The 16,906-nt window shown below is 38.3% G+C and overlaps 2 protein-coding genes across 2 annotated transcripts; both read left to right on the top strand.

Annotated features, from left to right (window-relative positions):
* The first annotated feature begins 472 nt into the window (after positions 1-472).
* Positions 473-4,629, top strand: LOC119799037 (gastrula zinc finger protein XlCGF52.1-like). The gene is made up of 2 exons (XM_038308720.1): positions 473-713; positions 3,104-4,629. The coding sequence occupies exons 1-2, from the start codon at positions 581-583 to the stop codon at positions 4,267-4,269; spliced, it is 1,299 nt and encodes a 432-aa protein (XP_038164648.1). The 5' UTR covers positions 473-580; the 3' UTR covers positions 4,270-4,629.
* A 7,216-nt stretch (positions 4,630-11,845) lies between these two features.
* On the top strand, positions 11,846-13,591 carry LOC119799047 (THAP domain-containing protein 1 A-like). The gene is made up of 4 exons (XM_038308732.1): positions 11,846-12,071; positions 12,396-12,492; positions 12,726-12,850; positions 13,319-13,591. The coding sequence occupies exons 1-4, from the start codon at positions 11,849-11,851 to the stop codon at positions 13,441-13,443; spliced, it is 570 nt and encodes a 189-aa protein (XP_038164660.1). The 5' UTR covers positions 11,846-11,848; the 3' UTR covers positions 13,444-13,591.
* Positions 13,592-16,906: the final 3,315 nt, after the last annotated feature.

Genomic DNA, 16,906 nt, shown 5'->3' with positions numbered 1-16,906 from the left:
CCCTTTGCTCTGCTGATTGCTACATTTAGGAAGCTGCTCCAGATGGCTTGTTTTTCTCTTTCTTACCATAATAATTCATTTGAACAAGACAGAAATAATTTAAAATCAGCTCAACCTCTGACACATTGAGCTGGGGTATCTCTCTTCCAGGCAGAGCTGTACAGGAAGCGCTGCTGAGTTTAGGGTGTCTCATTACTTCCTCATTTGCCAGACAGTCACTGTGGTGTTGGATGTAAATCCTTTACTTTCCTTAATAATTGTTTGTGGGGAAATAAATTTAGGCTAGAAGGAACTTCATATCTTCAGGTTGCTTGATAGGATCCACTCGCTCCTCAACCTCAAGGAGAGTTTGGTGCTTTTATGTGAAGTGTCCTTTATTTAACCACCAATAGAACGACTTTTTGCTGTGTTTATCTTTCCAGACTGCCTCCAGGATTATGTTGGAAAAGAGGAGGATTTCTCTGAACAGCAGCTCTGTGGACAGGAGAGGAAATCCAGTTTGGACCAAGAGGAACCAGAACCTCTGCAGATAAAAGAAGAACAGCAAGAACCAGAACATCCCTGGACAAAAGAGGAAACCATGGAGCTCCCCATAAGTCAGGATGAAGAGCAACTTACAATAGATGCAGAAGAGAAACTTTTCCCATGTTTGACATGTGGACAAAACTTTCTTAAAAAGGAAAATGTAATGGTTCACATGGGAACTCACACAGGTAAGAAGATTTATTAATGTCTATCTTGTGGAAAAATGTTCACAAAAAAATATAGACTTTATAGGAACATCAGAATTAAAAGCCAACTACAAACCTCTTAAGAGCATTCCTGTGTTATCCTTTGTCAGCATCATTTTCTCAATCTTTCATTTTGATTGAAAAAAGATTCTCTCCATGGCTTCCTTTACTAAAACAGTGGTAAATTCATGACACTTGGTCATCAATATGCAAGAGCTTAGAGCGAAACAGGCAAGACAATTCTCAGCAGGCATTCTCTTCTGCTCACAATACCGGTTCAGCAAAAAGCTAAAGGGCTATTCCACCCTTTTTTCTTACAACCTTAAGTTCCGTTAATCTACTCTTCTTTAAAAACTAAAGCAATAAGACACTTCAAACCTGGTTTATATTCTTTTTTTTGCATCTGTGACATCTAATCTGGCATAAGCCACATTGACACAGATATTTTAAATCAGTTCCTACTCCGTTTCAATCTTGGTATCATTCTGTAGAACCTTTTAGCAACAATTAGGGTCATTCAGTACAATTCTTAGAGCTGATTGGGTAACCATTTCCCATGTGGAGCTTTATGCTAATCACAGCCACGATAGCAGCTGAGAAATATCACATTCTTAATTTGTTTTACAGTGTGAACTGATGAAACAAATTCTTACCATATCCAGTGAGAGGAACACACAAAAATCTTTTCCATCCTCAAATGCAAAAATTGTGTCCTTTTGCTCATTTGTCTAAAAGAAGTAGAGGGTATTCTAGCTAAAACAGGCACAGACATATGTTTTTGACGTGTTGTCGTCATACACGTCTCTGCATTTCAAATTATTCAAAAGGAACAATTGGCTTAATTATTCTGTTGTCATCCTGTATGATATCTAAATGTGTTTGACTTGAGGTGTGTCAAAGTGATGCACCGTTGCTTTATTACGGAGTGAGTAATCAAATAGGAGGAGCTTGAGCTGCATGAATCTTTGTCATGATAATAACAAATTTTGTCAGAGGAATGTAGTGTGGATTAGTTTTTTATACTAGGTTTCAGAGTGAAGTAGAAATAAACTGGGGATGGAAAATATTGATCTTGTGTTTTTTTAATGAAGTCAACATTTCTTCTGCAGAATAATGTGGAGAATTGTCATCTATGTTAACTTCACCTAACCTGACAACAGCCAGATGCATGTCTCGCTCCGCCTAGCTCCGCTCACATACATCTGGGAACCCGCCATAGGAATTGCCTTTACTGAAGGCTGGGTCTCATCAAAACTCCTCGCATATGATTGGATGAGCCACTTTTCTGTCATCTTTATTGACGTGCTATTTCAACCACTCACACCGAAGCTAACCCGTGACGCTGTGAGAGGAGGAGCCATTTGGTAGATCAAGCTCTTGCCAAATCCGGTCGGGAGAAGGGCGAAAACATAGTTTCCACCAACAAAAGCCTTCAAAGCCGTTCTCTGATGTTCTTTTAATGAAACAATATCAGATAGATTGGACAACATAGAAGAAGTAGCAGCATCAATGCTAACGCTTGCTTCCTCAATGCGAGCCGCCATTGTTGTTGGAATCTCACAGTCGCTTCTCCACTCCAGGACACACCCGCCCTGCGTCCTGATTGGACAGACCATAAATTCGGTTGGGGAAATCACTTTCAATGAGCGGGTTCCCAGATGTATGTGAGTGGAGCTAGGCGGAGCGAGACATGCATCTGGCTGTTGTTAGGTTAAACTTCACCCTGTTTTCTTAAGATGTTCTGCATTACCCGTATTGTGTCTTAAGAAGAGGTGCATTCTGTCTTTATACCATCTTTTTAAATTTTTCTCTACATATTGTGTCTAAAGAGTTTGAGTCGGAGAAGGTTTATAATCTAGCTCTGCACTGAGGTCAGCAAAGACAGAATGCTTGAAAAAGATCTGGATCAGACCAGAATAGGATGGAGCTCTGGCTTTCTGGAGTGCACCTCCCTTTTCTTTTGGCCATTTGTGATACAGGTGTGTGCATTCCCTCGTTTGGGGCTTATCCGTAGGGTCACAGTGGAGCTGGTGCCTTTTTTCCAGCAGTCTCTGGTCAAGACGCAGTAAAGCCTTGTCAGCTCAGCCCAAAAAAAAAAATCAATATTATAAACTTTTCTTTAATTGCTAAGAATCTGCAGGTAATCAGATTTTAAAGCTTTAATTATAAAAGTAGAGGTCCTAACCTTGCGAAATTGCAGAGCATTAAGCTGTATTTTATAACCTGTAATTGTGGTTTCATAACTGCTGTGCATGCTGGGAGATGTAGTTTCAGTCTGTTTATATGTAGTTAAATCAACACAAGGATGATCAAAGGGAAGTGTCCTTTATTTAACCTACAATAGAAAGTCTTTCTGTTGTTTGTCTTTCCAGACCGCCTGCAGGATTATGTTGGAAAAGAGGAGGATTTCTCTTACCAGCAGCTCTGTGGACAGGGGAGGAATTCCAGTTTGGACCAAGAGGAACCAGGACCTCTGCAGATGAAAGAAGAGCAGCAAGAACCAGAACATCCCTGGACAAAAGAGGAAACCATGGAGCTCCCTATAAGTGAGCAGGAACAGCAGCTTTTTCTGATGCGGGAGACTGATGATACAGGAGAGAAACCTTTCCAATGTTTGACATGTGGAGAAAACTTTCCAAAAGAAGAACATTTAATGGTTCACATGAGAACTCACACAGGTCAGGAGATTCATGAATGTCCGTTCTGTGGAAAAATGTTCATTAAGAAATCTAGTCTTGATAAACACATCAGAATTCACACAAGTGAGAAGCCTTTTTCCTGTAACATTTGTAACAAGAATTTTATTGTAAAAAGTAGTTTCACAACTCACATGAGAATCCACACAGGTGAGAATCCTTTTGAATGTCTGTCCTGTGGAAAAAGCTTCACTCACAAATCTTATCTTAAGAGACACATGAGAATTCACACCGGTGAGAAGCCTTTTTCCTGTACTATCTGTAGCAAGAATTTTACTGTAAAAGATAGTTTAACTTCTCACATGAGAATTCACACTGGTGAGAAGCCCTTTTCCTGTACTATTTGTAACAAGAATTTTATGAGAAAAAGTCGTTTGACTCCTCACATGAGAATTCACACGGGTGAGAATCCTTTTGAATGTTCGTCCTGTGGAAAAAGCTTCACTCAGAAATCTTATCTTGATAGACACGTCAGAACTCACACAGCTGAGAAGCCATTTTCATGTACCATCTGTAGCAAGAATTTTACTGTAAAAGATAGTTTGACTTCTCACATGAGAATTCACACAGGTGAAAAGCCTTTTGACTGTCTGTCCTGTGGAAAAAGCTTCACTCAGAAATTTTATCTTGATACACACATCAGAACTCACACAGGTGAGAAGCCTTTTTCCTGTACGATATGTAAGAAGAATTTTACTCAAAAGATTAGTTTGATTTCTCACATGAGAATTCACACAGGTGAGAAACCCTTTTCCTGTACCATTTGTAACAACAATTTTACTCAAAAACATCATTTGACCAGACACATGAGAACTCACACAGGTGAGAAGCAGGTCTCCTGATTGATTTGTGACAAATGTTTTAAAGGAGAAGGTAATTTAATTATTCACATATAAAAAAAAAAAAAAACATTTGTTCCACATAAGTCACAGCAATTAGACGCCAAAGAAATGAAAAGTAGAGGTGTTTTCCATGTTTGATGAAATGTAACCTCATTACATAAGAAACTCACAGGCTAATGGTCTTTTTCGAGAAACGTTTTGAGAAAGCCAATAATTAACAGCTCTGTTTACATAGAAACTAGGACAGATAAGGTGTTCCATTGTAAACCTGGTAAATACTCAGGGCGTATATGTGGATGGGAACATTTGAAATGTAATTATGTTTGGCCTTAGTAAATTAGATTTAAATGCCCTAACAACGTTTACATTCACAATTTACTTTTTCTGTAATGAAGGCAATAAACATACTAAAGTACAACGATAACAACTTACAGATGAAGGAAGTTTGCTGTCCATAAAACAAATAACTGAAAAATCATAGATATTTAAATTGAAAAAAATCCAGAAGGACCCCTACTGTGCCATTTTGGCATGGTGTGGCACAACTTTTTCTGAATGAATTTGTTCAGAAAGAAACTCACAGGTTTTATTTTTGGGACTAAGAAACTTTTAGCTGAATGATAAGCTATTGGTTTTATATATTCCAGAAAAAGATCTTTATTTAGATGGAAAGTATATTCTAATTTATTCTTGTTTGCCATCATTAGCAGTGGATCAGTCAACCCTGCTAGGTGTGTTGTTGAAACCAGGTCTAGAAATGTGAAGTTTCTGCTTTTTAAAGATTTCAAAAGTCTGATTTTCCTTTGAACTAATTCTAATAGTTTTGTTCTTGATTCTGTAGATGTTCTATTTACCTGCTATGACTGAAAGTAACTATCACCTATTTATACCATTATATTCTGCTGTGGATGTTTTTACTGTAATCACTTCTAAATTGATGAATGAGCAGCAATAAAAAAAAACCTCATGGATTGTAAAAATTTGTTCTTCATGTTGTTTTATATATTGATCTTTTTACATGTTGTCTCTGGTATTTTCAGAAAACCTAACGCTGTAAAATCAGTTGTTGATTGGCATTCACCTTCTATCTAGATGACCCGAGAACTTAGATCAGGAAATATTGTAGTAATGTATCCTGGATGGAGTTTTTTCTTTTTTTTTCACCTTATCAAATAATGTTTCAGTTGATATAACAACTACAACCAAGCAACTAGAGGAGTCAATGGTCTAAGTACAAGGTTCCCGCGGGTCCTTAAAAAGTCTTAAAAGGCATTGAATTCTTCAAAATAAAACTAAGGCCTTAAAGCTACAGTGTGTAATTTTCAGCGACATCTAACGTCCAGACTGCAGACCGCAGCAACATGAACATCTCCCCCCCACCGCTTCTCCCCCCCAACAGTACGGCGAGCGTTACGGGAACAAAATGTCTTCCACAATGTCCGCATCACCTACCTTCTCAAGTGATGAGGTTTGTTTACATAGATAATTTTACAGATAGTATTCTCAGGCATAATACTGCCATCTATTATTCAGTACTGTCTCAGTTCATCTCTCTCAACTTGCCGTAGTTACTTTCGAGCGTAATGGGCGATCTCGCAATCGCTAGTTTGTTGGCTCTGCGCTGCCGTAGCGCAAAGATGTCTGCCTCCATGGCTGCAAGACCCGCTCCTATGTAATTATAAATATCCCTGTAATTATTACACACTGTAGCTTTAATTAGTATTAAAATGTCTTAAATCAGTCTTTCGTAGGTCTTAATTTTTCAAACATCATAAATAGGATTATATTTATTTTTGTAATCTAAATAAGACATTCAAATTGACAATTTTTTTTTTATTTAAAAAAAATAACGGCTCACCATTAGTGGTTGGACACAAAGCGTCAAAATCGAGTTACCGAGAAACAGCTGGTATTTCTCAGTTCTGTTCCACCCTTGTCTCTGCAACGCCTCCACTTATCACCAAATCAAACATACTAAGAAAACCATACAAAGAAAAATAGCTGCAAAAAGACTTAGCACTGGTTATGTTGTGGCTTTAAAACTGATTTGTTTTGTTCCCTGCTAAAACAAAGTTTGTGAATTCAGTTAAATAATTGTTAAAATATATCTGTCATTTGTGTGTTTTTAGCTTTCTTCCTGTATGGGAAGTGTTTCAAAATTTGAAACATTGGTGCAGTGGTTTATGTTAAAATAAACCTTTGGGTTAAGTCCGCGGTTCTCAAAGTGTGTGGCGCGACCCACTGGTGGGGAATTGAGACGTGACAGGTGGGGCGCGCCAAGTTCCGGTGTGTGTGTGTGTGTGTGTGTGTGTGACTATAAATGTAGAACGTGTGAGAGCAAACTGTCCTTATAGCTGTATGTTGCCGCTTTTTAGACCAATCAAACCCACAAAGTAATCATTACTAGCCTACATGCAGTCTAATTAAAAGAACATTAGATATGAGAAAAATTTCACCTGGAACTGAAGTGCCAAAATAATGATTGACGTGACGTCGGCATATTATTTGTAACAGAATAAACTTTCGCGTCCCAGTGTTGCCAACTCAGCGACTTTGTCGCTATATTTCAGACCCCTCCAGCGACTCTTTTTCAAAAAAACAAATCTAGCGCCTTTTGGAGACTCTTACGTGAAAGCACGTATCGTTCCTTTTCTTGTCCTCCAGCGGCAGGTGCTGCCGTGGGGCGCCTCCCCCGTCCCAACCCCGTTCTCCCCCGCTATTGCAGGAGTCCCTATCAGCGCTGCAGTCAGAGCAGAGACACAGCATGTTTAACTTTTGCGTCCAGACTGCAAATAAAGCGCACATGCGCCGGGATTGACGGCGCAGGTTGATCATAAATAACTGAATTTGAAATATTTTATCTTAAATAAATAACGGCGTTTGATTCACACAGCCACATGTTCATGTTTCTGGTTAGGAGTGGAGAGCGAGTATCCACTCATCGGGCAGAGAGCTGTGTGCATTCTTCTTCCCTTTGCCACATCATATCTCTGTGAGATGGGCTTTTCAGCTGCTGCTTCAATGAAAACAAAATACAGATCTCAGCTGAACATTGAGCATGACTTGAGAGTGGCAGTATCAAGCCTGCAACCCCGTTTTGAGAAACTGCAATGCAAAACAGGCTCATTGCAGCCACTAATGCAGGGATAAATAGACCTGTCTTGCCAGATGGATTTCACTTCTTTTCTTTTATTAACAGATTGCAGAGTGGCACTTTAATTTTTTCTATCTTTGAGCTTGATACAAATTTTGACACAGCTGCATTTTTATTTTCTTTATTTTTGAGCTTGCTGTTATTTGATGTAGATTTGTATTTAGATACTACTTGTTACTTCAATAAAATTGGAACATTTTAAGATTGTTGAATATTTCATTAGCATTGTGTTGGGGCGATGGGGACAGGCGGGGCTTGAAAATTCCCCCTTGTCCAAAGTGGGGAATGACAGAAAAAGTTTGAGAACCACTGGGTTAAGTTGTCACAAGCAGATGTTTCTTGTGTTTCTTGAAATTTGGTCTTAAATTTTTATTTCAAGTGACATTAAAAAGTCTTGAATTTAACTTGCCTTATGCTGTGGGAACCTTGTAAATATGTGGCAGTGTTGGTTCCTGTCACTATTCCTCCAAGTGACCATGCTTCCTATCTACTTGGCAACAGGATTATCCCTTTGTCTGTCTAGTAAGCCCGCATCACTTTCACTCTGGAATTTGTTGCACACCTTATCATGATAATGATTTTGGACATAGGGAGTCAGTACCCCTGCTTTATCTCAAACATGTCCATTGGGTTTGGTAGATGACAGTTTTGCTCTGCAGCTTACTTTGCTCTAAAACACCTCCCTGCAAGACACTTCTACAGAGGTCTGCCTTTGCCAGAAAACACCAAATCACACAGAATTTCTTTCTCCTTTTCTGTGAGGCTTTGAGAGGTTCACATCAGAGAGACATCATCATGGCCTCATGTCCAGGGAACAGTCCCTAGAAACTGACCAGAGGCTAAGTCATGATGGTTGGCATTCAGAACCGAATTGCTGCAAAACAGACTGCAACATTTCTATTAGAGTTTTCAGATTTTTACGATACTTGAAGAGAAGAGGACATCGAACAAAGGACCACACTCTCTAATGTGAGCCTGCCATGCTAACCTGCTAAATTCTGGAGAAAACTCAAGCTTTCCAAAACAGATATGAACATAAATACAGGTTTGGTACAAGTCACTAAAGACAAACCTAACAAAATGGACCGCAGGGAACTATATTCTAACATGTTTGACCTGTTTATTGAGCAAAAAACAAGCTTTGTTTCACTGAGGGGTTAAATACTTAACTTTAACAGTCGTGTTTTCTTTCATATGCTTGTTACATTTGGATTATTCTTGATTATCTTATGACCAAAAGTAATTTAATGGAAATCCTCACCTCTGTTAGCTCAATTACTGAAGGTAAAGAATCAATTAACTAAAGGTTATTAATTCCTGATAAAGCAAATCATTTAATAATACATCATTTGACCAAATCATGTTTTATTCATCTCTTGGATTTGCATTGTGAATTGGTTTGAAAACATTTCAATTTCTCTAAATGAATTAATGGTAATTTGATTAAATTCTAAATTTTCAGGATAGATCTTTGTTCTCAAATACAAAATCCATGCTAAGTTGTGAAAACTTTGTATACACTCATTGATTGTGGTTTATAACCGTGTGCTTCCTTTGTGTAGATAGTAGCTTAGTTTAGTTGAGTTTGACTGGTATTGTCAATAGTTTTTATCTGAAATATATTTGACTTGGAGCTGAATTATTTTTATGAATAAACATATATTTTTACTGGAAGTTGTGGTGAATTTATTGAATATATGTGCAGAATAATCTATTTGACCATGATTGGAGCTCGATTCACACTTGTTCTATATAGAGGTTAGGGCAGATGTTCAGACACAGTCACAGTGTTAGCAGCTTGAAGAGGCAGGGACTTCCTGTTGGTCACATGACCAGCTGGCTAACGGCTGCTTCCTGAAATGTCAAATTCCTGTTTTCCATATAAGGAATTCTGTTGAGGATGTTGCTGTTAAAGAGTCTAAAAAAAAGAGCAAATCAGAAAGAAGATGTGGCTCATTCAGACCCAACAACATGGCTTCATCTGCTGAAAGATCAGCCCAGACCGTCATACTGACAGTCAGGCACGGTGGTGGTGGTGTGATGGTCTTGGGCTGCTTTGAGGCTACAATTAATTGAATCATCAATTCAGAGCTTTAGAGAAAAATCTGGAAGGAGAAGATCTGACCATCAGTTAGTGACATTCAGCTCCAGATCACTGAGAACAGTTCTTCAAAGTCCACCAGAAAGCTCTCCTCTCAGAACACACCTGCTAGGTGTGTTGTTGAAACCAGGTCTAGAAGTGTAAAGTTTCTGCTTTTTAAACATTTTTTGAAAGTCTAATTTTCCTTTGAACTAATTCTAATAGTTTTGTTCTTGATTCTGTAGATGTTCTATTTACCTGCTATGACTGAAAGTAACTATCACCTATTTATACCATTATATTCTGCTGTGGATGTTTTTACTATAATCACTTCTAAATTGATGAATGAGCAGCAATAAAAAAAAACCTCATGGATTGTAAAAATTTGTTCTTCATGTTGTTTTATATATTGATCTTTTTACATGTTGTCTCTGGTATTTTCAGAAAACCTAACGCTGTAAAATCAGTTGTTGATTGGCATTCACCTTCTATCTAGATGACCCGAGAACTTAGATTAGGAAATATTGTAGTAATGTATCCTGGATGGAGTTTTTTCTTTTTTTTTCACCTTATCAAATAATGTTTCAGTTGATATAACAACTACAACCAAGCAACTAGAGGAGTCAATGGTCTAAATACAAGGTTCCCGCGGGTCCTTAAAAAGTCTTAAAAGGCATTGAATTCTTCAAAATAAAACTAAGGCCTTAAAGCTACAATGTGTAATTTTCAGCGACATCTAACGTCCAGACTGCAGACCGCAGCAACATGAACATCTCCCCCCCCACCGCTTCTCCCCCCAACAGTACGGCGAGCGTTACGGGAACAAAATGTCTTCCACAATGTCCGCATCACCTACCTTCTCAAGTGATGAGGTTTGTTTACATAGATAATTTTACAGATAGTATTCTCAGGCATAATACTGCCATCTATTGTTCAGTACTGTCTCAGTTCATCTATCTCAACTTGCCGTAGTTACTTTCGAGCGTAATGGGCGATCTCGCAATCGCTAGTTTGTTGGCTCTGCGCTGCCATAGCGCAAAGATGTCTGCCTCCATGGCTGCAAGACCCGCTCCTATGCCATTATTGGTTCCGTCCTGATAGCTGAACCAATAAAAGCGTTGTTGCGGCCGGGACATTTGGGAGATGCACCATTAACTTTTTGTCTGGAAAATATGAGCAAGTGTAAATGTAATGAAAATTGTCTCCAGCCAAGAGTTTTCTCCATGGCTAAAACCAGGGAACATACATGAGGCTCAGTAGATTTTGTGCAAGAAGTCATTCAAGCTCTGAACGATGGGAATTAAGGCAGTGGAGTCGCATGCGAAGCGCGAAACACAAAGCATCAAAATCGAGTTACCGAGAAATATTTCTTAGTTTTGTTCCACCCTTGTCTCTGCAACGCCTCCACTTATCACCGAATCAAGCATATTAAGAAAACGATGCAAAGAAAAATAGCTGCAAAAAGACTTAGCACTGGTTGTGTTGTGGCTTTAAAACTGATTTTTGTTCCCTGCTAAAATCTAAAGTTAGGGCAGATGTTCAGACACAGTCACAGTGTTAGCAGCTTGAAGAGGCAGGGACTTCCTGTTGGTCACATGACCAGCTGGCTAACGGCTGCTTCCTGAAATGTCAAATTTCCTGTTTTCCATATAAGGAATTCTGTTGAGGATGTTGCTGTTAAAGAGTCTAAAAAAAAGAGCAAATCAGAAAGAAGATGTGGCTCATTCAGACCCAACAACATGGCTTCATCTGCTGAAAGATCAGCCCAGACCGTCATACTGACAGTCAGGCACGGTGGTGGTGGTGTGATGGTCTTGGGCTGCTTTGAGGCTACAATTAATTGAATCATCAATTCAGAGCTTTAGAGGAAAATCTGGAAGGAGAAGATCTGACCATCAGTTAGTGACATTCAGCTCCAGATCACTGAGAACAGTTCTTCAAAGTCCACCAGAAAGCTCTCCTCTCAGAACACATTGAAGTTGATGGAGTGTTCCCATGCATAAAGATGTCTGTGGCATGCACTAACTTAACGTAGGCCTACGTAATCCTACAATAACATTATATTTGCAGTTGATTTATTCAAAATGCTTTTCAGTAAAAGTCAACAGAAATAACTCCAATAACAAACGATAATTTTATTCAAAATGTATATATTAAAAATGCTTAACAATTCCTGTAATGAATAAATAGCACAATGAAAGAAATAATGTCTCATCATCGGGATTTGCTCCGTGATCAGAGGAAAAGTTACTTGGCGCCGAACAGTGGTGAAAATTGGAAGTTCAGTTTAATATAGAGGGATTATCAGGCAACGTCACTCTACGTCACTTCTGGCACCAATGCGCATGTCGCCTGCAGAAAGAGCCGCTAACATGTCTTGTTGTGCTGTCGGTTGCACGAACCGTTTTGATAAAAACAATAAAACGCGCAAGTTTTACCGAATCCCATCAACTCGCACCCCTTTCAAGGCAAACAAGAGACGTCTTTGGTTGCAAGCCATCAGAAGAAGCGATTGGAACGAGCAGATGATTAAAAATGCATCAATCTGCAGCGATCACTTTATATCAGGTAAGTCTTATCTATAAAAAAGCTAAACGGCATCGCTGGTTTTACAAACAATGGTTTTACATACAATTATTAAGTATTACATATATAAACGGGATTAATGAATCGTACAAAACACATTGGAGCATAACTAGCATACAAGCTAATGTACCTTGATTCAGTCTTATCAAGTTGCAACTCATCGGGTCAGCCATAAGTTTTATCATTAACATCATCATGTTGTCTGGTCTAAACTTCTCTGTGTGTGCTGTCTTTTCAATTGATTGACTAGTGTCTGTAATAAAGGTTGATGATGATGATGATTGCATCAATACATTATTTGTACAGGAGAGGCATCAGATGACATCGACAGCCCAGACTTTGTCCCGTCCATCTTTCCATACTCAATCCAGCCCGGCAAAGACGGTGTTGCAAAACTGGAGCGGTAAGTATCACATCTGTGTGCTTGATTGTTGTCTGATTACAAGCATGACTCCACATAGTATGACTGGAAGTGCAAAGAAAAAATATTGATATATTGTAGCTATATAGGTTACCCAGGTTAAAGGTCAGAGCATGTAGTTTTTATTAGACATCTCATATGGAGAGTTGGGATGACTGAGCATGTGATTTGTATGGACTTGAATTTAGGAGATTGTTCTCTCCTGTGTGTTTCAGATATAAGAGAAAAAGAAGAAGGGATGCAACCCCCAGCAGGTGTCCAGAAGATGGACATCAGTGTACACCCTCTTCCATCTCTCCAACTGAGTGTGGAATAGAGGCTGGTGCTGATCTATATAATGGTATGAAACCTTATTACTATCCTGACCAAGACGGCCTGCAAACTCATTTGGATTTTTATAAAGGGACGTAGATCTGTGTGTTCCTAAATGTTAACATATTAATTATTGCAGAATAGAATGGTCACTTGTGTACGGAAGAAAAAAAAAAAAGTAAACTGATTTTTTAATTTTATTTCAGTTTAACATGGGAACAAAGTCAGAATTCTGAGATTAAAGTCAGAATTCTGACTTTTTTCTCAGAATTCTGACTTTTTCCCCATACTATACTGAAATAAAATAAACAAAAACAGTTAACTTTTTTTTTTTTTCCAGTGGCCCTAATCCTCTTCCGTACTAGTGGGATTAATCAGTTAGTAATGTTCATATTTGTTGCGAACAGGTATTTGCCCACAGTGTGACTTATCACCCAGAATGTAACCATTTTTTTTTTGTAAAGATAAGAATGTAAAATTTGTATTTATTTTTCAGAAGGTATGGTCCCAAAGACTGTCCATGATGACCTCCAGCTGAAGTACAGCCAACTTCATACAGAGTGTGATGACCTGCGTGAGGACATCAACAAACTGAAAACAGAGAATGAACAAATTGATTGATTAATTGAATTGTGCCAAAATTAAGGCCTTAATGTTGTTAACATCTATGAATTGAGGTTTAAATGTCATTGAATATTATTTTTTTGAAAAAAATGATTGCCTAAGTATTTTCACTGCATAAGCTCATTGAACATTCAAAAGCTGTGGTTTAAAACATTTTGCACAGTTTTGGTTCAAAATGTGTGTTGTATCCAGTTTGCTTTTGAATATTGAGATTTTTCCTCATTCCTCTGTTGTATGATATATTTCAAAATCTTAAATGAAATATGCAGATATTTTGCTTTGTGTTTTGCCATTGAAAAGAAAACAATTCAATCAGCTGATACCTGTGTAAACCCTGTGTAAATATTAATAAAGTATTCGAGAGTCAAGGAAACATTGAAATATATTTATTCTTGTGCATGTAACCAATAATAAAAATAACAATATTAAACAATCTTGTCATAAGATGCACACTGAGAACCTTAGTGCATACTTTGAATGGTAAGCACAGGTACAGTTACAACTCTATGTTTCAGAGTGCATTTTTTCTAGTTTTTCTGTTTTTTGCGCTGATCACAATACCATTCTTTAGCCTTTCTTTTTACTTTTGCACATTCGTAATGCAAATGCCTATTGCACTTTGCACAGGTGGGAATGAATGTCCGGCCACTGAATTTTGGCCATTTTTTCTCGTCATTTATCCACTCACCGGCATGTAACGCGTATGGGTCATTAAGACGTATTCCATTAACTAGTGTTAATTTAGCAGCATAACTTATTTTATCACTAGGTGATAAACTGTGGTAGAACGCTGACAACATCGCTAGTTAGCAGATCGCAACTGCTAAATAACCGCGTATAATCACAACATTCGACCAGACGCTTTAAAGGACCCGGCACTTTTGGCAGTCAAGATGCGCGCGCATCCGCCGTGTTGATAAACAAATAATCCCTCTATAATCCAGTCAGTGAATAGTTCCGTCTGAAATGAATGAAAATTGTTGTTTTAATGGTTATTGAGTCAGATATGTGGCGGTAATGTTTGATTTATCTAAAGGTTTTTATCTGTTACTGTGTAAATGGGTTTGGCTGGAATTTAAGGACAGATTCTAATATATCTGCAGCGTGGGAACTATAAATCTGATAGGAGTTAAATTTTTTATTGCTGTTTTGCACAATATGCTTAACTAAATATTTTTTGTTGTTGAATATTAGAGATTTTGCAGATATATTTTTATACATATTGTTTAGATTTACTTATATATTTCTACCCGTTTTATTGAATAGAAAATCTCTTTATTGTCCCACAATGGGCAGATTTACAGCAGCAGAAAGATTATTGAAAATGGTCACACAAATGTGGACCTTAGAAAAATGTCTAAGAATAACATAATAGGGAAGAGTTAAAATATAAACAATACAATTCTGTATACAATACTGTAAAGTGTTTTAACAATATAAAACTGGAGAATAAATAACTAATATGCAGCTATGGACATTTTTACAGTAATGGATATTTGAAAATGAGATGTGCAAAATGACAGCAGCAGGTTATTTAACTGACTAAGGTTTCTATCGTTACATTTGATTTTATTTGTTCCTGCTCCCGGTGGTTGGAACCTTTATTCCACTCTGGATTCTTGTGAGTGTAGTCTTTGTTCACTTCACAATAAAAAATAAATAAATAAACAAACAGTTTTGAAAACCTCGTTCTTTTCCTGCTTTGTGTGTCAACTTTCACGGTTGCTAAGCAACAGAGCATACGGCGGTAAAACCCGCTGAAGGGTAGACCTGTTCGAATTCACAGCCAAAACTCTTCTGGCCTCCTTATTTTCAAGGACTTCGAAGGATCCAATCTAGGTAGACCGCTCCTTGGAGGATGCAGCCCAGGTTTTCAAACAGAGCCTCTGATTAAGAACAGGGCTGCCCGCACTGACGCGGCTCAGGGATTACGTCACACGCAGCGTCGTGCGCAGTGAAATCTGGACATTTCCTCACTTTCTAAAAAAAACCGGGACGCCTGGGACAGGACGTGAAATACGGACGTTTGGTCACCCTACATTAGCAGTTTTCACAAACACTTCATGGCAAGAGCCACACAAGCAGTTAGCAGGTTCAGGATGGACTGACTATTCCATAGTGTCAGTGAAGGGTAGTGTAGGGTGTAGTTCCTTCCCCACAGGGTGAAACTTTCTACTTTTTCAGAAGTTTGTGGTTAAAGCTTGTACTCCATCTCTGCAGAATGACTAACTTTTTTGTACAAACTCTTAGTTGTAGTTTGAATCTGAGCTCCTATTTCTGTCAAATATTCTAATGAATATTGATTCAAGTCAATTATTTTCTATGTTCTATAAGGTTGCAGCTGCTCTTTGTCACCAGCAGATGGCGCAGTGGATCCAGCTCCTGATGCTTGACTGTAAGTACCTGCAGCAGGTGGAGCAGCTGGATGGTGACTCTTTCCTCATGGACCTCCGACAGAACCTCAGCAGGTGGATGGAGAGCATGGACTAGTGAGAAAGTGATCAGTGAGCAGGTGGATGGAGAGCATGGACTAGTGAGAAAGTGATCAGTGAGCAGGTGGATGGAGAGCATGGACTAGTGAGAAAGTGATCAGTGAGCAGGTGGATGGAGAGCATGTGTTAGGTTTAAACACCAAACATTTTATGCAGTAACCTGTACAAATAAAAGACACAGAGAATTTTAGTATGATTCACTTGCAAGGAGAGTGATCAGAGACTGTTCAGTTACAATTCTCCAAAACACTCTGAAACAGCTCTGCCCTCACATGCCTTTATTAAGGAACTCCCTAACTACAATGTTGGTTCCGACTGCTAAAAGGGAGGGGTGAATAAACCAGTCGGAACCAGAAGTCTGCAAAACATCATACATTTTCATGAGATAAGAACTTTCACTCCTTTCTCTGGTGTTAATACGTGCAGTTCCCCGTGTTCTTCTCCTTGAACTGGCTGCTGACCTTGAGCAGCCAGTTCTCACAATCACCACTCCTTCTGCACAGACTTAAAACATTAGTACAGAACAAACAAGTAAAATACTTCAACACTCTTTATGATATAAGTGAAATAAGGATAACAAAATGTGTGAGCATAATAATATGATCTCAGTGTGTAAGCATAATAATATGATTAAAGTAATATGATTAAAAGTAGAATAACTTGTACAATTAATCCAACATTTCCCCCCTGTTTATTCACTTTAAGCTATTTATTTTATCATTCAGTAGTCACTTCTTTTCAGATCTTCAACTATGAAATCACGTTTTAGCTGTAAAGGGTACACTCAGAGGTACTTTAAGCTGGTGGGTTACTGTTAATGTCATTAGAATTAGTCAGGAAAATGCAAAGAGATTTCATCCTCTGCGCTGTCTTCATCATCAGATGGGTATTTTTCAGTGGGCATGAGGGCATACATTTCTGCTTTCATGGGTTGTATTGCTGTGGTAATTAGTCTATTTAACAGTGCT

Source organism: Cyprinodon tularosa, unplaced genomic scaffold, assembly GCF_016077235.1.
Source record: "Cyprinodon tularosa strain WSP-4 unplaced genomic scaffold, ASM1607723v1 ctg1172, whole genome shotgun sequence".
Classification (NCBI taxonomy): domain Eukaryota; kingdom Metazoa; phylum Chordata; class Actinopteri; order Cyprinodontiformes; family Cyprinodontidae; genus Cyprinodon; species Cyprinodon tularosa.
This window is presented reverse-complemented; position numbering and strand designations above follow the sequence as displayed.